The following is a 23,955-nucleotide window of genomic DNA, read 5'->3' as shown; positions in this document are numbered from 1 at the left end:
TCATAAAATTTCAGGTCCATGTTTAGATGAAGATGGTAAGGTCCAAAAGAAAGAAGAGTGAATCATCCACTTCCTTGCTCTGACCCGCTTTCCTCCGGGTATTCTGACCTCAGAACATTAACTGACTACACCTTTGTCTAGTCCCTCTGTTTATGACATAACCTCCAGGCTTTTCGCCTCGGATTCCTTGAATAGCCTGATTCTCGGCTTGCCCGCGAGAAATGGCTCAGCGTCCCACAAATACTTTGGTTTGTGTCGCCATTTTGTGAGACCCATAACTTTTTTAATTTTTCTTTGGATGGAGCTGTATCAGGGATTCTTTTTTCGCCTGCTGAGTAGATTTACTGGTACCATTTTTGGGTACATAGGACATTTTGAACACTTTACATTGCATATTTTGGTAGTTGTACAATGACCCCCAAAAATGGCAATTGTGCTATTTCAACTTTTGTGGTTTTGGAGTGTACCATATAGGTCAAATTGTTTTAGATTTTGGTAGACTGGACCTTTACAGACATGCTTTTTATATATTTTTTTTAACTTGCTAACTTTTCACTCTATTAGTTAGTTTCCTCAGGCACAGATTCCTGCTAACTGCTTTTACTATGTACTGTAGTACTTCAGTATTTCAGTATGTAGTAAAAACACAATCTTTTATGAAACCAAATTGGAAAGTGATATAAAGTCACCAGTAATTGTAATGTTTCATGGGATTCTTTATTATTTTACATTGGCTCATCGTCTCCCCATTCAGGTCCCTACAATATCGGATTATCTCAGTGGAGATCTTCTTCTATATAACAGAATTTTCTCGATTGACCCTGCAAGGATGGATAGGGATAGGGACAAGATGGGACAGAAGATATTACACCTCACCCTAGAGATCCTCTTCCGGCTTACTGGAGAGGTGAGAGATTCTGATGATGTCACATTACATCATTATTATCTATGGGAATAACAGATGGACAGAACTGGAGACGTGAGGCCTCTGGAAATGTCTGTAGTGAGATTTATTAATGTGTCTCTCCAGAATTATACAGTAGTGAAGAATGAGAGCGGTCAGGCCTTTGTGGCTGAGGGCTGGGGAAGATCCCTGAGCCCAATCACAGGGCCTCCACCTTACACCCTAATACATGAGGACATCAATGGCCAGAAGATCCTAGAACTCACCTACAAGATGATTGAGCTGCTGACTGGAGAGGTGACACTGCTGGGAATGCTGGGACATTATACATTAATGCTATGAAGGGATTCAGGGGGATGACGGTATTTTTGTATGTGTCAGGTTCCTATAAGGTGTCAGGATGTCACAGTCTATTTGTCCCTGGAGGAGTGGGAGTATTTAGAAGAACACAAAGATGTGTACAAGGACGTCATGATGGAGGTTCCTCAGCCCCTCACATCACCAGGTAATAGACAGGACTAAATACACACGGCCTATAATTATCTGTATGTAAAGAGTGAATTCAGTCCCTATATGTGTTTCCTCCAGTTCTATCCCATAAGAGGACAACACCAGAGAGATGTCCCCGTCCTCTTCTTCCACAGAATTGTAAAGAAGAAAATCCAAATGTTCCCCAGGATCATCAGGTAAATGGAGAGAACGTGTCATGAGATCTCTCCTATGATGTGTAGACGGCTGTGAAAGTCTTGTGTTCAGTCTTGTTTTATCCACTAGTATAATATGTTTTATACTTGTGTAATGAGAACGGTGGAGATGGCAGGCTGAATAAATCCTGATGATAGAACATATATGTGGATCTCCTCCCAATTTTATGGCTGTGGACACTGCTGTTTGGAATAAGGAACCAACAGTTTGCTACGGCTGTTGTGGTACTTTTGGTCATCGTAATAATTGTAAATTATGCTGTGGCTTTTACACTATTTCAGGATGAAAGTCTGGAGAATATTAATACTACAGAGACATATGTGAGTGGTGATGATTGGTATAAAGTGGAGATTCCTATAGATAACTGCCCAGGTGAGTTGTAGCCTCTATATTCTGCTTATTCACTGATTGGTACATTCATGTGTTATATCGTATGGTTTCTATTGAATCTGTACTCTACTCTGTTTTCTTGCTTAGGTAGAAGTTCTGCACTCCTACTTTCTGAGCATTTCACTTCTCAGTGTTTTTTGCGTGATAGATGGGGGTCTCAGTGCTTAAAAATATTTGAAAACAAATCTCTTAAAAATGTATGTACTTTTAGATATTTGAATATAAATGAAGTGAATGGGGACAAATATCAGAATATACCCCAACTAAACAGGAAAAAAACATTAAAATGTAACCCTTTAATAGGTATCTTTAAAAATATTAATATAGATACATATATAGACAACCCATTTCTAAAGGAAATGGGGGCTATAGGTAATGATAATGAGATATAAACTACGTAACAAACTAACTCACTCTAGTAGTTCCCTATAGATCTGATACCCTGCCTCCTGGCACCCTAAAAATTTGACATGCCGCCCCCACTCAGCGTCAGCATTCCCTATTAATCCATAATTTATCACACACCTATCTACAAACACATATATAATATCAATAGAGTCATGTCATAAGGTTGCTGCTGGGATTCTAAACAACCGTAGTGATAAGATGCAAATTTTGTTAGATCAAGAGAAGTAACCATAGAGAACACTGATCCAAATGGATCCAGTTAAGCAGCTTACTCACCAGATGTAGGGTCTTTTGGGAATGTTCCAGGATTTGGCGGGCACCGTGAACCAGGATAGCCAGACCCTGGCTCAGAGGGTCCCCCCCAACACCGTCAAGTTCTAACTCCAGTCCTACAGCGGGGATCATTCCCATAGAACCTAAGGTGCCCCTTCCTGATTTTTTGCTGGGGAGATTGGAAACAGTTTAATAATTTTAAGGAGGGGTGCAAATTATATTTTCAACTTCGCCCTGTTTCCTCCGGGAATGAAGGTACTCAAGTGGGTCTTATTATTTACCTGCTTAGAGGGGAACCCCAATCTTGGGCATTTTCATTACCCTCAGGTTCACCCATACTTTCATCAGTAGATGAAGTTTTTAAGGCTATGGGGCAGATTTATGATGTACCGGACCATGTGGCTTTAGCTGAATCCCATCTTAAGGCATTGTGTCAGTGGGACCTTACTACGGTGGACCACTGCTCCCAGTTTAGTAAGTGAGCCATAGAGACTGGGTGGAATGATACCGCTCTTCGTAGTACTTTCCGGTCTGTGCTAAATGAGCATATTAAAGATATGCTAGTGCACCACTCTCCTCCATGGTCGTTGGAGGCCTCCTAGACTTTAGTTGTGCAACTTTATCTGAGACGAGGCGAGGGATGTTGGGAAAAATTGTCCCTTGGACGGAGTTCATCCATACCCTCTGCCGGTCCTGTGTGACGGCTGTGTCAGATATAGCAGACAGTCGTTCTGCAGCTGGTTGCAGAAGGTCACTTCGTTTGGCATTACAGACGCCTTCTTAAATCTGTCTTACTCTAGTACACAGCAGCTACCTCCCTCCTGCTCTGATTGACACCCTGGCCTGGGTGTTTAAATACTTTCAGTTTGCTACAGGGAGGTGCTGGTGATATTTACATGTTACCTTGTGAAGGCTTGGAGCTATTGCTGTCTGCTTACTTTCTCTCTGGTGCTTGGAGGACGTTTGGTGTAATCTCTCTGAAGTCGGCTCAAACTAAGTTGCTTCCCCCTTTGTTTGTTTCCCTTTTTGTCTTCAGTTGTTACTGGGGACTGACCAGTGCTAACCCCCCTTACCTATCCAGAGCGTAGCTCTAGGGAGATACAGGGCTTAGGTTTCCTGTTCGGCGATTGGTGAGGAACCAATATAGGGGAGACAGGGTGATACAGTGTATTAGATCAGCCTAGGAGGTCTCCATTTCCCCTTTCCCTAGTGTCTGGGCTCCCTTCCCCTCATCCTTTTGTGTTGCAGTTTGTCTTTCCTACACTGTGCGTGACATTATCACCAATCATGCATATTTAGAAAAAATATTTTTCGGACGTGTTTTTTTATTTTCTTCCACTTTTGATTATGGATTAGGTTGCAGAGCAGCTGCGCTGTCTGTCTCTGGAGGTGACTGACCTCCGCTGTTAGGTTCAGCAGCAGCATCAGCGCCTGCAAGTCGCTAATGTTGGGGTCTCTGCAGGTAGGCCGGTCCAGCTTGAACCCAAGGTTGCCCTCCCGGATAGGTTTTCAGGAGGTAGGAACAATTTTTTTGTGTTCAGCCGAGGTGGTGCTAGAGACCAAAACCGAGAAAATTTCTGTGTTTGTTGACAGTGGAGCCGGAGTCAGCATGGTTGATGCTGAGTTTGAGAGAACTCATGGTCTTGCTTGCTGTACTTTAGGTAAGCCTATTCCCATCTTTGCCATCGACTCAGCTCCACTTGCACAGAAAGCTCTAACTCAGATTGTACAAAATGTAAAACTGAGGGTGGGGTCAGTTCATTGTGAGATAATCCCTTGCTATTTCCTGGATGGCCTTCCCACCCCAATTGTTTTGGGTCTACCTTGGTTGGTGAAACATAATCCGTTGGTGGATTGGCAAGCCAGGGAGATCATTGAGTGGGGAGATTACTGCCATGAGAACTGTTTAGCTATTTCTCTTTCTACTGTCTCTATGGAAATATTACCTGCTTTTCTGTCTGGTTTTGAGGATGTTTTTCTTCTGAGAGGGGGTGTCCGAATTTGCCTCCTTATCGTGCATATGACTGTCCTATTACCTGACCCCTGGAGCTAAAGTACCAAAGTCCAGACCGTATAATCTTTCTGGCCTTGAGAGACAAGCTATGAAGGATTTCAAACAGTCACAAATCATGCACACGGGAGTTATTCAAACATATCACCGAGTACGCTGAAGATACTTGGTACTCGCTCGAGCCTACTCGTCAAAAGGGTTAACCGAACATACTTGCTCATAACTAGTTCCAAGGCGTGATACGCATCCTGCGTTCCACCTTCTGATGACACGTACATCCAATGCGTCACTTTAGTCATGCGAATGGATTCAGGCGGCCTCACTTTGGCCGCGCCTCATTCATAGAATGCATAAGCGTTCCACCAGCCGTATCTGGCTTCTAGAGCATTACTTGCGTTTCACCGGCTGTATCTAGCTTCTGGAGCGCAGTTGGTGCTCCACCCAATAGTATGACACCATTACTTCAAGCTATTACTTCATCATCATCATCATCATCATCATTTTTTTTTTATCATCATTTTTGGGGAAAGCAAGGAAAAAAATGTAGCAAAGCCTTTACTACTGAACCTTCACCCTCCCAAAAAAATATTTAGTCAAAAGACCACAGCTAAAATTATCATGTGCTATTGCTTTTTCATGGGCAATAATGGTTGAGCCTTAGTGCTTCCCCTTTACTTACAAACAAACATGAACCTGTTTTTACTCCACAAAAAGGAGTAATAAACAATTTTTTGATAGTTAAAAGAAACCAAACCATTGCTTCATCAGCTTCTGGGAACTCCTTCAACATTGTTGAAAGACCATTTCCGCTGACTACCTCTTGAAGCTCATCAAGAGAATGCTGTATATGGAAACAAATGGTAACTAACAGGGATCATTTTTGGAACATTTTTTTAATTTTGAAAATGTTCATTAGCACCATGTGGATAAACAGGCTGTTAGTTACCATTTGTTTCCATATACCGTACAGACCAAAAGTTTGGACACACCTTCTCATTTAAAGATTTTTCTGTATTTTCATGACTATGAAAATTGTACATTCACACTGAAGGCATCAAAACTATGAATTAACACATGTGGAATTATATACTTAACAAAAAAAGTGTGAAACAACTGAAGATATGTCTTATATTCTAGGTTCTTCAAAGTAGCCACCTTTTGCTTTGATGACTGCTTTGCACACTCTTGGCATTCTCTTGATTAGCTTCAAGAGGTAGTCACCGGAAATGGTTTTCACTTCACAGGTGTGCCCTGTCAGGTTTAATAAGTGGGATTTCTTGCCTTATAAATGGGGTTGGGACCATCAGTTGTGTTGTGCAGAAGTCTGGTGGATACACAGTTGATAGTCCTACTGAATAGACTGTTAGAATTTGTATTATGGCAAGAAAAAAGCAGCTAAGTAAAACAAAACGAGTGGCCATCATTACTTTAAGAAATGAAGGTCACTCAGTCTGAAAAATTGGGAAAACTTTGAAAGTGTCCCCAAGTGCAGTAGCAAAAAACATCAAGCGCTACAAAGAAACTGGCTCACATGAGGATCGCCCCAGGAAAGAAAGACGAAGAGTCATCTCTGCTTCTGAGGATAAGTTTATCCGAGTCACCAGCCTCAGAAATCGCAGGTTAACAGCAGCTCAGATTAGAGACCAGGTCAATGCCACACAGAGTTCTAGCAGCAGACATATCTCTTCAACAACTGTTAAGAGGAGACTTTGTTTAGCAGGCCTTCATGGTAAAATAGCTGCTAGGAAACCACTGCTAAGGACAGGCAACAAGCAGAAGAGACTTGTTTGGGCTAAAGAACACAAGGAATGGACATTAGACCAGTGGAAATCTGTGCTTTGATCTAATGAGTCCAAATTTGAGATCTTTGGTTCCAACCACCATGTCTTTGTGCGACGCAGAAAAGGTGAATTGATGGACTCTACATGCCTGGTTCCCACCGTGAAGCATGGAGGAGGAGGTGTGATGGTGTGGGTGTGCTTTGCTGGTGACACTGTTGGCCATTTATTCAAAATTGAAGGCATACTGAACCAGTATGGCTACCACAGCATCTTGCAGTGGCATGCTATTCCATCCGGTTTGCGTTTAGTTGGACCATCATTTATTTTTCAACAGGACAATGACCCCAAATACACCTCCAGGCTGTGTAAGGGCTATGTGACCAAGAAGGAGAGTGTTGGGGTGCTACGCCAGATGACCTGGCCTCCACAGTCACGAGACCTGAACCCAATCGAGGTGGTTTGGTGTGAGCTGGACCGCAGAGTGAAGGCAAAAGGGCAAACAAGTGCTAAGCATCTCTGGGAACTCCTTCAAGATTGTTGGAAGACCATTTCCGGTGACTACCTCTTGAAGCTCATCAAGAGAATGCCAAGAGTGTACAAAGCAGTCATCAAAGCAAAAGGTGGCTACTTTGAATAACCTAGAATATAAGACATATTTTCAGTTGTTTCACACTTTTTTGTTAAGTATTAATGATGAGCGACTGTTTAACAGCTTTAGTACATGTAAGGAATGTCTATTTCTTACACATTCCTTACATGTACTAAAGCTGTCAAACAGTCGCAAATCATGCACACGGGAGTGTTTCAAACATAACACCGAGCAGCTGTAACTACTCGGTGCTCGGCCCAAGCATACTCACCGAAAGGGTTAACAGAACATACTCGCTCATCACTATTAAGTATATAATTCCACATGTGTTAATTCATAGTTTTGATGCCTTCAATGTGAATGTACAATTTTCATAGTCATGAAAATACAGAAAAATCTTTAAATGAGAAGGTGTGTCCAAACTTTTGGTCTGTACTGTATGTTGAGGTCACTTTCACATTACTAAGACTGTGTTTGCGTTAAAGAGATAGGAAGGGGTTGGATGCAGTCGTAGGAGATGACAGAAAGTCCTACAACCTGTCTTTTTCAGGGCAATTGGTGGCTTTGCAGTACTTTCGATTTGCCGTGTATCAAATTTCTTGACAAATTTGACCAACCCAGTAAATTCAAATTCCAAATAATTTGTTCATTTTTAATATATACATTTTTATTTTCTTGGCAGAAGACTGTACTAGGAGGTCACATGGACATGGGATTTTTTCTGATTTTACAGCTGATGATCATGGTATCAAACCAGAAATATATGAAGAGCATGCCAGTATCCTACATATATCACCAGTGTTTCACAGCAAAAATGTATCATCTAATCTTTTTCAACATGGCTTATCCTCTGATTCATCACAGACTTTTAAGCAAAATTATGACAAAATAGATGCTCCACATCAAGAAGCTCATACAAGGGAGAAACCATTTTCATGTTCAGAATGTGGGAAATGTTTTAGGATTAAATCAAAACTCATTAGACATCAGAGAAGTCACACTGGGGACAAGCCATTTTCGTGTTCAGAATGTGGGAAATGTTTTAATGACAAACCAAATCTTGCTGCACATCAGAGAATTCACACAGGGGAGAAGCCATTTTCATGTTTAGAATGCGGAAAATGTTTTACCTACAAAGCGGATCTTGTTATACATGAGAGAAATCACACAGGGGAGAAGCCATTTTCATGTTCAGAATGTGGGAAGTGTTATAGTGTTAAATCAAGACTTGTTAGTCATCAGAGAAGCCACACAGGGGAAAAACCATTTTCATGTTCTGAATGTGGGAAATGTTTTAATCGGAAACCAAATCTTGCTGCACATCAGTTAATTCACACAGGAGAAAAGCCATTTTCATGTCTAGAATGTGGAAAATGTTTTACATACAAATCGGATCTTGTCAGACATCAGAGAAGTCACACAGGGGAGAAGCCATTTTCATGTTCCGAATGTGGGAAAGGATTTAATGACAAACCAAATCTTACTGCACATCAGAGGATTCACACAGGGGAGAAGCCATTTTCATGTCGAGAATGTGGAAAATGTTTTACTTATAAAGCAGAACTTGCCACACATGAGAGAACCCACACAGGGGCAAGGCCATTTTCATGTTCAGAATGTGGGAAATGTTATAGCATTAAATCAAGACTTGTTAGACATGAGTCAACTCACAGAGGGGAGAAGCCATTTTCATGTTCAGAATGTGGGAAATGCTTTAACCAGAAGGCAAATCTTTCTGCACATCAAAGAATTCACACAGGTGAGAAACCATTTCCATGTCCAGAATGTGGAAAATGTTTTACCTACAAAGCAGATGTTGTTAAACATAAGAGAATTCACACAGGGGAGAAACCATATTTATGTTCGGAATGTGGGAAATGTTATAGCATTAAATCAAGACTTGTTAGACATTTGACAACTCACACAGGTAAGAAACCATTTTCATGTTTAGAATGTGGAAAATGCTTTAATCAGAAAGCAAATCTTTCTGCTCATGAGAGAATTCACACAGGAGAGAAACCATATTCATGTTCAGAATGTGGGAAATGTTTTATCTATAAAGCAGATCTTGTTAAACATGAAAGCAGTCACATAGGGGAGAAGCCATTTTCATGTTGAGAGTAAGGAAAATGTTTTACAGAGAAGTATATCTTTTAAAAAATTAGAAAAATCAAATGGGAGAAACCTTTTTATTTATTTTTTTAATTATTCTATTGACAAATTCTGTAATTAAAGTTATTTATAAGTTACGGTCGAACTTAGATACGCATCTAAATGAGAAAGGGAATGCAATTTTGAACACTAAATCATGATGAATAGGAAATGTATGCAACTACCAATAAACATCAAAAATATAATCCAGAAAACAATATATCTCACCATGTATATAGCACACGTTATATGTATATAAACAGTAAAACTACATATAAAAAGCCTGACTGGCACTTCTCTGTTATAAATAATATATATAATAGTGACAGTTGACTTGTCAACCATCTGACACCCAGTTAGTCACATTAATAATTAGGTTGTCCTATTAATTAGATGAGACCAACTGGCCCCTGGATGGTTACCTCTTCCACTTTACTGATCGAATACGGCACCATACACCCCACACCTGATGTCAGATCGTCTGCATTACAGAGATGTCGGATAATCCCTTTACAACTTGTAAAGATTCATACACCTGTGCTTTGATTACTAATATCCTTCTGTTTGTATGTATATATTTGTTATTGTTTGTATGTTAACATATTGTCTTAGAACCTATAGAATTGAGGTAGAGCTGGCAGGCATTTCGTATAGAAATAGTGAAGTGAGAATTACATTCTGGATCTCAGATTTGTTGACACATTTTTTTAAATGATCCTTTCGTAGGGAAAACATGCATTAACCGTATTACACATCTGCGATATTGAGATGTCATCGCTCTTTCTAAAAACTCATTTGCGAGATAGCATTAATGTGCAATGTATGGTTCACTAGTTTTATTGTTGGCTGCAGGGGAAACATAAATTGGTTTCAAGAACCTCTTCTCACTCTACTTTCTAAGGGACAGGATTGGGGTCCTCTTCATCCTGTAGAATTTGCAACATAATTCATACGTGGCATATTGTGATATCAGGTCTTCTTCCTCCTTGACCAATTATCCTTTGTGTTGAAATAAATGATTGATTTAAAGCAAACTTTAGTTATGATTTTAGTGTAGATTGTAAGCTTTCGAGCAGGACCCATACTCCTAATGAAACTGTTTAAACTGTCTTGCCTTGTATTGAATTTATTGTCTGTATATGTCCCCTCTTAATTGTAAAGTGCTGCTGAATATGTTGGCGCTATATAAATAAAAATTATTATAAAATTATTATAGTGTTTCTGATAACACCATTTTATTTGAGTAACTGTGATTATAGTTAAATTTGAAATCAGTCGGGAATACAATCTAGTTTACAACACAAAAAAAAAGGATAGCCTAAAGCATAGAGAATTTCAGTTCTGGCCACAATGAGAAATGATTAGATACAACTCACAGTAAATAATAACCTACTGCAGAGAAAATAGCATATATCTCTGAAGAGTAAAAGATAGTCAAAACTGGTGAATGTACACATATGGGGTGAGTCATAAAAGAAGGGATAGATGGGTGATAAATGCACCAAAATCAAGCCAGCTTTTATCAGACATAAATGTACCTAATATAGTTGAAAGAAGAGAGTAGTACAGTGGATCCCAGGGACTGCCGATGACTAAGGTTAATCCAGGCGGTAAGTATAAAAAGCTTCCAATTAATTTATAACGTGTTTCGGAATGGAAGCTACGCCTGAGGGAGGAGTAGGTTCCACACCAAAACGTATTGCAATAAATTGGAAAAAAAAAATTATACTTATCGGCTAAATTTACTTTTGTCAGTGGCAGCACCCGGGATCCACCGCACTCCTCTCTCCTTTACTTGTTATGTCCTCTCTCCTTTTGGTGTGAGTATAGCAGCTGGCGTAGCAGCCACGATTGGATTATACATCACTCTTTACGTAGTTGTGCTTCACACAACCTGATCAGGTGAGCAACCAATTCTCTGTCTCTCCTTTACCTGTTGCCCACTGTTACATGGGGATCACCTTTTTGTTTTTTTATTTTTCCAAGGTAATCTAGTTGTAGTGAGTGGATTTCTGAATTGCAGTGCTGTTCCAAATTTATTAATATAACAATCCATTAACATATGAACGTTATACAAAAGACAACTTTATCCGGCTAAGAAAAGTGCCTTGGTCAAAATAGATAAAGAGGTTTGGGGAGGATTGTAAATGTGCACAATTAATTGGGGCATGTCAGGAATTTCCAACACGCACAGAGAGACGACACCGGGGAGATCACGCAATATCTCACCGTGCCGTCACGCTGTCCGTATTTCGTCCGGAGTCGCGAGCACGCGATCCAGACTACTCTCTATGTAGGTATCGGTAAGCGACCAGTGAGCGTATGGCGCAACACCCTGGGTTCCACAGACTGGAATCCGTGTTTAACGCCCTCCGTACGGTCACTGTCAGCTTCACGATAGCCCAATTATTAATACTCTCTGCCACCACCGGCCGAGTTTGAAATATAATACAGGCCTGGCTGGACGCCTGCGTTTTGGTAGCGTATGTGGCTTCGGGGAAGGGAACGATTACGGAACAAAAGAAACAGAACTATTAAATTTTATATTTAATCCAAAAGGGAGGCAGTGTTTAGGAAAAATATATACATGAGGATGTTACAAAAGGGACATTAAAATACATAGGCAGTTACATAAAATAAAAATCGTAAAAAGAAGACAACTTACACTACACGATCGTGGAGACGATGCAATATAGGTGGAGGAGGGGCTCTCCAGATTATGCTGTTATTGAACAGGACCCGTTGCTTATAATTCTTATTCCCACCTGGCAATGAGTGCTCCTGTCTTCTCCATAGATTATTTTATACCTAAGGGGAGATCTGGCCACACGCCCCTTGTGGTGACATCATGTGGGCCGGTCTCCAGCCTGTACATTTTTATTAAAAAATGCTAACTTCTGCGATAACTCATTGCTCATTGATCGCAGAAGCTTGCAAACTACGCCATTTTTTCCCTTATGATTTTATCTTTATTTTGATATCACACATCCCATAGCTTCAGTCTGCCATTCTGGTGTTTTTGCGCTACAGCTCCCTGATTTTGGTTACTGCCCTGGAAAGCTACCTATACATTCCTGGGCTGATTTGGTCACTACACATATGGGTCCCGTTACTGTCGGACCTATGGAACTCATAATATTTCATATCTAATATCGGAGTCGATCTGGCTATGGCTGGTGGCCAGGAATTGTCTGTGGGTGTCTTTGAACTTAACAAACCATTTCCTCTTTCCTCCAAACTCATTGCTTGGGAGAAGGTGTCAATCTATCTCAGGTATGTGTTAAGAGCAAATACATTTGCATTTTAGCTTGTGACACTTCATGTGTAAAGCCTTTTGGCTGTGGGGGATAATTTGCAGGAAGACACCGTATAATTGTCATCTCTGGACAAACACTACAGGAGAGGGCATGAGAGAAGAGGCTAATATTCTGTTAATCTGTCCCTGACATTAATATTTTCCTGACAGGGCATATAATAATTTTTTGCCATGACACATTCCTAGGATCCTTCTGAGTCAACTGTCGATTGCATGGGTTTCAATTATAGATTGCATGGGTTCCAATCGAAGAGAAAGATTTATTAGAGGAGAGAACTGTAGAGTACGTCTTGCGGAATGCAACTGTATGGACTTTTTATTGTTTCTTCTATGGGGCTATGCACTTATCATTAAGTTGTTGGTAACTACCTGCCTGCTCTGCATGCACCAATCTCTTACCGCTCAGAGCTATCAAAGAACAGCTCCTGGCAGTGATTCTTCCAGTTCCTTCTATTCCTCTGCTCTGTCGACAGTGCATCACTGCCAACGTCATATCGATTGTCAGTGTTGTTGTTGTTTTTTGACATTTTAAATTTTAAATTTTTCATTTGCTGCACAAATAAAATGTACAGTAAATTTTATTTTGTGATGTGAAGAATATTAGAGATATAATTCCATGTCAAACATTGTATCCAATTTGGCAAACGATTATAAAGCCCCTTCAGTGTGCAGTTGTAACAGGACACTGAGCAACTGCAGTAGGGGGGGTCAAGAGACTGTGAGTGACAAACATCACACCTCGAACCAACTCAACTCAGAACAAAGGACTAGCAGGACATGTGGTCCCAAGCCATGTGGGTTTCCTTTAGTTAGACAGATAGGAATTCAATAATGAGTTATGGAAATACTATACATCTTAGCCACACACCAAATGGAGTTTTGAAATCTGGATGACATGGTGCAGGTCCGCCTGGGTCTCAACCCAGTCTAGCACATAGGGATAGGGATACACGGCACAGCCATTCGGAAACCCCTAGGGCCACTGTGTTTAGTCTCCATGCGTAGCAGGGGCCCGGCTGGATCCGATGGCACCAGAACCAGCTCCCTAGGACCATCCATTAAGGAGTTTTGACCCATTTTAGTTTCTGGAGTTTCTAGCTGCCATTTAGGTCCAGCCCAGGGGGCAGAAGGAGGGTGATTCAGAGGGGTTAAAAAGTTCCTGTAACTCTTGGCCTTTTGATTTTTCTCTGGGAGGCCGCGACGACACATCGTGTGGTAGAAGTCACCCAACAGAGGGAACCACAAGCCTTCCATGTGGCAGCCCCTCCCCCACAAGCCAGGCCTTTCATCTGACTGGTAACTGACTCTTAATATCAGCATACTTTTATACCACTACTATTGTGTTTGCATCTCTGACCATTATGTATGTGTGCCCTTATGGCGATGAAATATATAATTTTATATAATTGTCTAGTGTGCCCTTATGGTGATGAAATATATAATTTAACCTTGGACTGCTCTTTTATCCCGGTCCACGAATCCACACGTCCGTTGTTCGGTTCAACTTACATGCTACCGGGGCTGGTTTCTGGCCTGATATAAGCCTAGGTACGTAACGAGAATTATGTCTAATAGGAACTAGTGGCAGCTCTACTGGGCTGATAAGGTTCTGTTTCACTGGGGTCAGTGAGAGGCACCTCTCAGCCTGTCAGGGGTGTGAGCCAGTGTGGTGCAATGTCCGTGACTGAGTGGGCCACATCTTCTCACTCAGAGTACCTTCCTGAACCCGTGAGGACAGGGGTTGTCTGTGTAGAACTGTACCAATCTGACCTTATGTGTCCCCAAGGGGGTGCGGAATGTTACATTGGTGCAAAGTGCGGATCTGAATCACGAGATCCCTCTGATGTAATAGTGACGTCAGGCGGGAGGCGCAGTGAGGATCCTTCCAATGTGGGGGCTGCGGTGGGATTCTGCGTGATCTCTCTGGTGTCCTTCATCACATGTGGGTCAGCACATTTATAATGATACCAAATTTATTTAATTTTTTTCATGTTTTATTTATTTTACCCAAAAATATATTTTCTAATTTGTGTCACCATAAAATGCAAGCTATGAAGTTTAACATTTTTCTGGCGATGCAGCTACGTGATGTCTTATTTCTTTGCAAGACAATATGTAATTTTCATTAGTTCCCTAATTTCACTTTATATTACAGATTTGGGAAGTGTAATGAACAAAAATATTCTGGATTCATTTTTATTTTTAAACGCCATTCAATTTAATTGCCATGCCAGTTTTCTTTCTACATGTAGATACAATGAGAATAACAAATGTATTTAGATATTTTAGGTTTAACTATTATTGCAAAAAAAAACACTTCAAAAACCAACTTTTTTTACGCCATTTTTCTGAGACGCATAACCTATTTTTTCCATAAACAGAATGTATAGGTGCTTATTTTTTACTGTATAAGCTGAAATTTTTACTGGTGACATTTTTTGGTACATATGTTTTTTTGATCACTTTATTTTTTAGGGTAATAAAGCTACAATTCTGTCAATTAGGTGGGAGTCCTTGTAAGGCCACGTTCACACATTCAGAACTTGGTCCGTATTTTACATCACTATTTGTAATCCAAAATCAGGAGTGGAACAATCAAAAGAAAAGTATAACAAACATTTGCTCCACTTCTGCATTTTTCACCCAATCCAGTGTCAGTTCTTCTACATGTCCTAATAAAATACCTTGGTGTCTGACAAAACCTGCTGATTTTGAGTTTAAGATCAGCAGGTTCCACTAAGCACTTCGGACCTTTGGCCTCTGTACGTATGTCGACCTTGTGGAGAAACAGGGGTCATATATTCCCTTGGGATGATTTATAGTTGTGACAGATTGCAACTTTCCCTTAACACTTATTCATATGCAGCGCACTGGCTCAGTGGTTAGCACTGCAGCCTTGCAGAGCTGGGGTGCTGGGTTCAAATCCCACCAAGGACAACATCTGCAAGGAGTTCTCCCGTGTTTGCGTGTGTTTCCTCCAGGTTCTCTGGTTTCTTCCCACACTCCAAAGACATACTGATAGGGAATCTAGATTGTGTGCCCCAGTGGCGATAATGTCTGTAAAGCGCTGTGGAATTAATGGCACTATATGAGAGAGTAAAATAAATAAATGTCCATTTTTCTTGTACAAGTTCTATCCGGGTCTTTACTGTATGGATTACAGTCTTTTGGAGATATTCAAATATCCTTGTATTTTTGAAGACCAAGTGGTCCAAACAAAATCGCTGATAAATTTCCTATTTTTATTAATTACACATAGGCTTCCACGGGCGCCACGCCTACAGTGGATTTTCACTATTTTAAAGCACTGCATACCTCTGGAGTCTTTCCCAGCAATGTTCTACTCTTTTTCCTTGGTGGCAACCCGGTATGTCCTATAGGTCGTATTATGTGTCAGTTGAGTTCCTACATACAGAATTACAATTTGCATCAGGATTGCATTATTGGCCATGTGTTCTCTAGTGATTTTTTTCTAGTGGTTGCTTCTGTTAACTCCTAATAGTATTTTTAGCTGAAATTCACTCCACTTCTCTACTCCTGAATTGAGTCCTTCAACTTACCCTTTATAATTGAGATGGGATTATTTATTCAGTCTCTATTTATTTTTGTTTGCATTTATTCAAAATTTTTAAATAAAAAAATGTTCTCACTGTGGATTGCATCTTTTGAATAAATCACCTTGAAATTCTATGATTTGAGGGCCAACTTCACCTATCACCTATTTTTTTATCAAAGTCTCGGATCAAACTTGCCAATACAAGACTATGGGTCCATGAAAAAAAATCAGACCGTACTAGCAATGTCATCCATGTGCTGTCTCTTTTTCACAGACTGTTTATTATTTTTCCATCTGAGAAAAGCTGATGAAACTCCGAACAAACTCTTATGGTAAAGACTAAATTACTTAACAGTAATGGGATAATCTTGAACCCATGACAGTACCACCTTAGAGAGAGGGAATCTAACCATCAAGAACAGAAAACCTACAGAATAAAAGGGTGGCGCCTCTACACCGCATCAGTTGTTTACAGAGCATGAGAGGACACCACGTAATAGTTACAGTGGCTTACTAATGTATTCACCTCCCTTGGGTTTTTACATATTTTGTTACATTACAACCTGTGTTATAATATTTTTGTAATCCGATTTGTGTGTGATGCATCAGCAGTAAATAGTATAAGTTTGTGAAGTGAGAAAAATATAGGCATAAATTTAATTTTATGGGATCAAATAACTAAAAATTGGCATGTTCTTAGGCTAAGTGCCCATGTTGGGGAACTGAAGCATATTTTTTACGCTTCTCCCTGGCGGGAAAATCGCATGCGGATTTTACATGCAGTTTTCCCGCCAGGTAGAAGCGTTTGTGAGGCGTCTTTGCAGCGTCTTTGCATGCATTTCCGCATGCGGGTTATCAAGCACTTCTCCAAGTGATTTAAGCATCACTTGGAAAAGTGCTTGACAACTTGTTCACACTATATAAATCCATGCAACCGGCATGGATTTATATAGTGTGACCAAGTAATAGTTAAAAAAAAAGAATCAGAATGGTAAAAAATAAAAAAATAAAGTTTATACTCACTTTCCGATGCATTCTCTGCCCCGTCCGGAGTCACGCTGTTGTGTGCAGGACCTGCGGTGACGTCATTGAGTCATGTGATGGGTCACATGACTCAATGACGTGGCAGGTCCTTCACACAACAGCGCGACGGCGGGAAAACACCGGGAAGACTTCAGAAGATAAGTATAAACTTTATTTTTTCTTTTTTTTACAGGTTCTTTGGTACCCAGGTCTGGAGGAGAGTCTCCTCTCCTCCAGACTTGGGTACCATCCGCACATTGATTCCGCTGCGCTTCCGCAAAATTAATGAACATGCTGCGGATTTTTGACCGCAGCATATACCCTGCGGAAAAGTCCACAGCATGGGCATTGACATTGCGGAATGCCATTGGGGACCATGGGGTGCGGATATACATGCGTTTTACAAGCGTTTACGCTGCGGAAATTCCGCAGCATATACGCTTGTAATACGCAACGTGGGCACGCAGCCTAACAGTATGTATTCACCCCTTTTGCGATAAAGCCCCTAAAAATTTCTGGTGCAAGCAATTACCTTTATAAGTCACATGCTTAGTGAAAGGAAGTCCACCTGTGTTCAATCTAAGTGTCACATGGTCTGTCAGTATATACACACCTTTTCTAAAAAGCCACAGAGGCTGCAACTCCATTAAGCAAGAGGCACCACTAACCAAGCAATGCCATGAAGACCAAGAATCTCTAAACAAATCAGGGACAAAGTTGTTGAAAAGAACAAGTCCGGGTTGAGTTATAAAAAAATATATATACAGTATATCCCAATTTCTGATGGTCCCCGGAGCACCATCAAATCCATTATCATCAAATGGAAAGAACATGGTACCACAACAAACCTGCAAAGAGAGGGCCGCCCACCAAAACTCTAAGCCCGGGCAAGGAAGGCATTAATCAGAGAGGCAGCACAGAGACCAAAGATAACTCTGAAACAGCTGCAGAGTTCCCAAGCAGAGACTGGAGTATACGACCACAGTAAATCATACACTCCAGAGGTGGCCTTTATGAGAGAGTGGGTACAAAAGAGCCTTTACTTACACACAAAAATTGTAAGGCTTGATTTGAGTTATCCAAAAGCTATTTGGGAGACTCCCCAAATGTATGGAGGAAAGTGCTGTGGTCAGATGAGACCGAAATTCAACTTTTTGGCCACCAAGGTAAACGCTATGTCTGACGCCAAAGCAACACAGCTCATCACCCCAAGTACACCATCCCCACAGTGAAACATGGTGGAAGCATCAAGCTGTGGGGATGGTTTTCAGCAGCAAAGACAGGGAAAATGGTCCGAGTCGAGGGCAAGATGGATGGTGCGAAAGTCATAAGTTACTTACCGATAACGGGATTTTTCGGAGACCATGACAGCACCACGAGAGAGGAGATCCGCCCACCAAGGACAGGAAACCTACAGGCTTAAAAGGGCGGCACCTCTGTCTCGCCTCAGTTTGGATTACAGAGCATTGAGAGGACCGCCAGGTTAATAAACTTAGCAAACAATCACAAAATTACTATACCATACGACACCTATTAATTGTGAAATTATAATTAATAAACAGGGAGTGCTCCTACAAACGTGAAAGGAGGGAATATAAGGGGGCTGTCATGGTGTCCAAAAAATCCCGTTACCGGTAAGTAACTTATGACTTTATCGGTTGACCATGACAGCACCACGAGAGAATTACAGAGATGAAGTAGTCTAGGGAGGGACCACAGCCTGAAGCACTCTTCTCTCAAAGGTGAGGTCAGTTGAAACACCCATATCCAGTCTATAGTGCCTATAGAATGTAGAGGGAGATGACCAGGTAGCAGCCTTACATATGTCTTCAATCGAAACACCTGTCTTTTCTGCCCAGGAGGTCGCCACAGCCCGGGTGGAGTGAGCCTTCAACCCTTGTGGCACTTTCTCGCCGCTAGATGTATAAGCTAGAGAAATAGCTTCCCTAATCCATCTAGCTATGGTGGACTTTGTGACTTTTTAAACCCTTTCCTAACCCCTTGGTAGGATATAAACAATGAGCTATCTTTCCTAAAGCCTTTGGTAACCAAGAGGTAGCTAACCACACATCTCCTCACGTCTAATGTATGTAACTCTGCTTCTTTCTGGTTACTCAGATTAGGACAGAAGTCAGGTAGGACTACTTCCTGAAGTCTGTGGAAACAAGTAGCTACCTTAGGGAGATACACGGGATCAGGTTTAAAAATTACTCTATCATCCAGGATTTGAGTAAATGGCAAGGTCGTAGACAGGGCCTGAATGTCACTAATCCTCCTAGCCGAGGTTAAAGCTATTAACAGCACTGTTTTAAGGGAGAGGGATTTAAGGGTTCCTGATTCTTTTGGCTCAAAAGGCGAGCTAGTCAAGATCGTTAGAACCAAATTTAGATCCCAGGGAACCAAGTTACTTTTGACGATGGGTCTAGATCTAAAAGCTGCCTTAATAAACCAAGAAACCCAATAGTTACCTGCTAGATCGCAGCTATATAGGGCACCCAAGGCAGACACCTGAACTTTTAGGGTGCTGGTAAATAATCCTAATTCAAGACCCTTTTGTAAAAACTTCAAGATCTTTCCTATTGACGCCCACTCATCAACCCTAGATCCAGAGAAAGACAAAAAAGTTCTGGCATAAATTTGAGTCGTAAAAGGTTTTCTACCACTCATCAGGGTGGCTACTAGACATTGAGAAAAACCTTCCTAGCTTAGCAGTGACCTTTCAAGTTCCATACCGTCAAGTGGAGGCCAGTTGCTTGAGGATGGACTATTGGACCCTGGAAAAGGAGATCCGGAATCTCGGGCAGTATCCAAGGTTTGGAGATGGACATTTTCCTCAGGCATGAGAACCAGGGTCTCCTGGGCCAAAAGGGTGCGATCGGCAGAACCCTCGCCTTGTCCTACCTGATTTTTCTTATGACCATGGGAAGAAGAGCCAACCGGGGAAAGGCATAGGCCAGGCTGAAATCCCAGGGTAGCAGGAGAGCGTCCACTGCCAGGAGATTCTCTCTGGGCTTTAGGGAGCAGAAAAGCCTTGTTTTCCGATTTAGTCTTGTGGCAAACAGGTCAACCACCGGAGGCCCCTATTTCCAGACTATTTGGGTAAAACTTCTTGTTTTAGTTCCCATTATCCCTGCATCAGAGGATAGCGGCTTAGGTAGTCTGCTCTTGTATTTTCTTTTTCCCTTATATGGAGGGCCGTCAAGGAAAGGAGATGACTTTCCGTGATCTGAAAGAGATGATCTGTCACTCTCATCAGCGATCTTGACCGTGTACCTCCCTGGTGGTTCACGTACGCTACCGCCACTCTATTATCCGAAAGGATCTTCACATTCTGACCCTGAAGTAAAACTAAGAAATTATTTACTGCCTTGTTTACTGCCAGCAGCTCTTTTGCGTTGGAGGAGAGACCCTTCTCATAATCTGACCAGGTCCCCTGGGCTACCATATCCCCCAGATGGGCTCCCCACCCCCAGGGACTTGCATCTGTGGTAATTGTTCTAGTGATCCTAAGTACCCAGGGAACCCCCCGAGATAGGTTCTCCTCATCACCCCTCGACTGTATGGATTCTACTGACTGGGGTGATAAGGACATCTTCCCTTCCAGGTGTCCCTTAAGAGAAACTTTGTTATATAGCACATCCAACTGTAGAACCCTGGAGTGGTATTGTGCCCACAGAACCCCTGGGAAGCATGTCAGGGACATTGCTGCTCTAAGGGACATGACAGGATTTGCTACAGCTTTCATCACCTGATTCCTTATTTTTTGTTTTTTAGCTTCTGGGAGGTAACGTTCTTGAAATTCAGAATCAACCATAATCCCTAAAAACTGCTGAACTCTTGAGGGTACTAACCTAGATTTTTCTAAATTTAGCATCCAGCCCAGACTTTCTAGGATGGTGATCACCTCTTCTAGTTGTTTATTACATTGATAGGCAGAATTTCCAACCACTAAGAAATCATCCAGATAAGGGATAATTAAAATATCACATTCCCGGACATGAGCCATGACCTCAGCTATAACTTTAGTAAACAGCCGGGGAGCTATGGATAGGCCAAACGGCAGGGCCCTAAACTGGAAATGCTTAATTTCCCCATCCATGACCAGGGCCACCCTTAGGTATCTCTGATATTCCTCATGGATAGGTACATGGTAATAAGCGTCTTTCAAATCTAATACTACCATGTAACAGCCGGAAAACAGTAATTTTATTGTTGAACTAACAGATTCCATCTTAAAGGTGGGAATTATCAAGAACTTATTCAGGGCTTTTAAGTTTTAAGAGAGGCGAGTAGAACCCCAACCCTCTTTTGGATGCAGGGACTTCCATCAGGTTCAGGATTTCCTTATGAACCAAGTCCAGCACCTCCTTTTGTAGTGCCAGTTGCTTTGTAACTGAGGAACGGACAGGGGTCAAGGTGAATCTCTCACAAGGGATAGTCTGGAACTCGAACCTCAGACCCGAACCAATCAGATCAAGGATCCAATTACTGGCTGAAATTTTTGTCCAGGCAGGCAAGAAGCCCAATAGCCTCCCCCCTACCTGAGCAACGAGTCATTGACTCGGCTTCTGGGGCCCCTGAGAAGAAGAACCGAACAGAAGACCTCTACCTTTCGGGCTGCGGTCTTTCCATTTATCTTGATCTCTCTGCGGTCTTTTACATACGAATCTTCTTTTACAAAATGAACGTTTATAAGCAGGCATGGATAGGCTAGGGAATCCCTTTTTTATGTCTCTTGCCTTAGCCTAAATTTCATCCAGAGCCGGTCCAAAGAGATGTTCCCCCTCACATGATATAGAGCACAGTCTCGTTCTGGCCTGGATATCTCCTGTCCAACACTTAAATCACAAGGCTCTACAGGCTGCGTTGGACATGGCAGCCGACCTTGCCGCCAACCTAACCGAGTACGCAGATGCGTCCGCTAGGAAAGCTGCTGCCCCATGCATGAGTGGGATGTTGGACAATATCTCCTTCCTTATTTTTTAAATGGGACTCAACCTGTTCCAGCCATATCATAAAGGACCTGGCCGTACAAGTTGCAGCGACTGCTGGCTTTTACACCCCAGCTGTTGTTTCCCAGGTCCCTTTGAGAAAGGTATCAGATTTCTGTCCAAAGGGTCCTTAAGAGCCCCCATATCATTGAAGGGGAGAGATGATCTTCTAGATGCCTTTGTTATGGCTACATCTAGCCTTGGGGCGTTCTCCCAGGAGGATGAGGCTGAGTCCTCAAAGGGGTATTTCCTCTTAAAGGAAGGGGGGAGAGAGCCCTTTCTCTCTGGTCTTTTCCATTCCCAGGACTGGGTTAAATCCTAGCTGTATAGGCTTTGATTAAGGGCACCTGGGTACCTCTTCATCTGATCAGGCTAGGTGTTCACTTTAGTCACTCTGATGGAAGCAGAGCAGACTGGATGTGCCTTGCAGTGGAACAGAGAGAAGCCAGAGACTCTCCCTGAGCGGAGTCTGCATAGGGCCATATGCGGAGAACCGCAACGATCAGTGGTTGCTATGAACAATAGCTGTTTGTTTAGTTAGCGCATGGACAAGTTTAGGGGTTTATGTTTCTGATCTTTGATGAGGAGGAGAACGTTATCATTTACAGGAAGAGTTCACCGCTCCTCCAGATAGTCTTGTATAGAGAAGACTTACACAACTTCTCTTTGCATCAGCAAAACTAGGGATTCCCAGGCTGGTACTCGCCCTGCTTCAATTGCATAATGGCTGCAATCTGACAAGGGCAGGCCAATTCCGTATAGAATGGCCGATGACCCCCTGTGTCTGGTAACCTTGCCTTGTACAGTGAACATTACCTGAGCTTGTTTTTTTCACACATTTCCTAGGTTTTCCCTAACAAAGAAAATGACAAGAAACCCCAACTACACGGTGAAGGAGCTGTTTAGGTACTGGATTATGAGGAAGAATCATTTCTTTCGAATGACCTCCTTTGGAGGCAGTGGACTCATCCATCCTGCTTGCACAGTCCACTTTCCTAGTGCTGCCGCTGAGGAGGGTCTTCACAGGCTGTCAGCAAGCCGCTCTTCTGCTGGGCTGACCGCAGCTTTCATCCAGCAGTCAATGCCCCACCAAACACAGCGCTGCCATTTGAATTTGGCTCCTCCCCCCGGCATCCCCTGGAAGTGGATCTATCTCTTCTGGCGCTTCTGACATAACCAGTGCATTTCTTTCAAAACTTAAGAGTCCTTTCCTGCCTATTCCAGACATCTCAGATTTGGAAGTGTCAGTCCTTATCCCTTTGTAACATTTTTAGTTTTAGTCTCTGGTGACCTCTGCTCCAAGTCAGATCTCTGAAATACACATTTACAGTTGAAATCAGAAGTTTACATACACTATATAAACAGACACATATGCATTTTTTTCTCAGTATTTGACATGAAATCAGAATAAACCTTTGCCGTTTTTGGTCAATTAAGATTACCATAATTTTTAATATTTGCCAAATGCCAGAATGATGAGAGAGAGAGAATGTTTTAAGGCATTTTTATTACTTACTGCAAAGTCAGAAGTTTACATACACTAAGATTACTATACCTTTAAACAATTCTGGACTGCCCATATGATGTCATGTGTTTGGAAGCTTCTGATAGATGTTGCCAAAACTGAGACTAGCCTTTATGTTCTTTTTGCTCAGCAGTGGTTTTTGTCTTGGAGCTCTGCCATGCATGCCATTTTTGCCCAGTCTCTTTCTTATGATGGAGTCATGAACATTGACCTTAACTGAGGCAAGTGAGGCCTGCAGTTCTTTGGATATTGTTTTGGGGTCTTTTGTGACCTCTTGGATGAGTCGTCGCTACGCTCTTGGGGTAATTTTAGTCGGCCGGCCACTACTGAGA

At 41.9% G+C, this 23,955-nt stretch overlaps 1 protein-coding gene across 1 annotated transcript in view; it reads left to right on the top strand.

Moving 5' to 3' along the window:
* Positions 1–10,422, top strand: part of LOC141270518 (uncharacterized) — a 177,259-nt gene extending 166,837 nt beyond the window's left edge. The window contains exon 7 of the mRNA XM_073680544.1: positions 7,744–10,422. Coding sequence (XP_073536645.1) covers positions 7,744–9,179 — 1,436 coding nt within the window. The 3' untranslated portion in view covers positions 9,180–10,422. The remainder of the gene's footprint in view (positions 1–7,743) is intronic.
* Positions 10,423–23,955: the final 13,533 nt, after the last annotated feature.

Source organism: Phyllobates terribilis, unplaced genomic scaffold (genome assembly GCF_046119375.1).
Source record: "Phyllobates terribilis strain yellow unplaced genomic scaffold, ASM4611937v1 Scaffold_5__5_contigs__length_657084704, whole genome shotgun sequence".
NCBI lineage: Eukaryota > Metazoa > Chordata > Amphibia > Anura > Dendrobatidae > Phyllobates > Phyllobates terribilis.
This window is presented reverse-complemented; position numbering and strand designations above follow the sequence as displayed.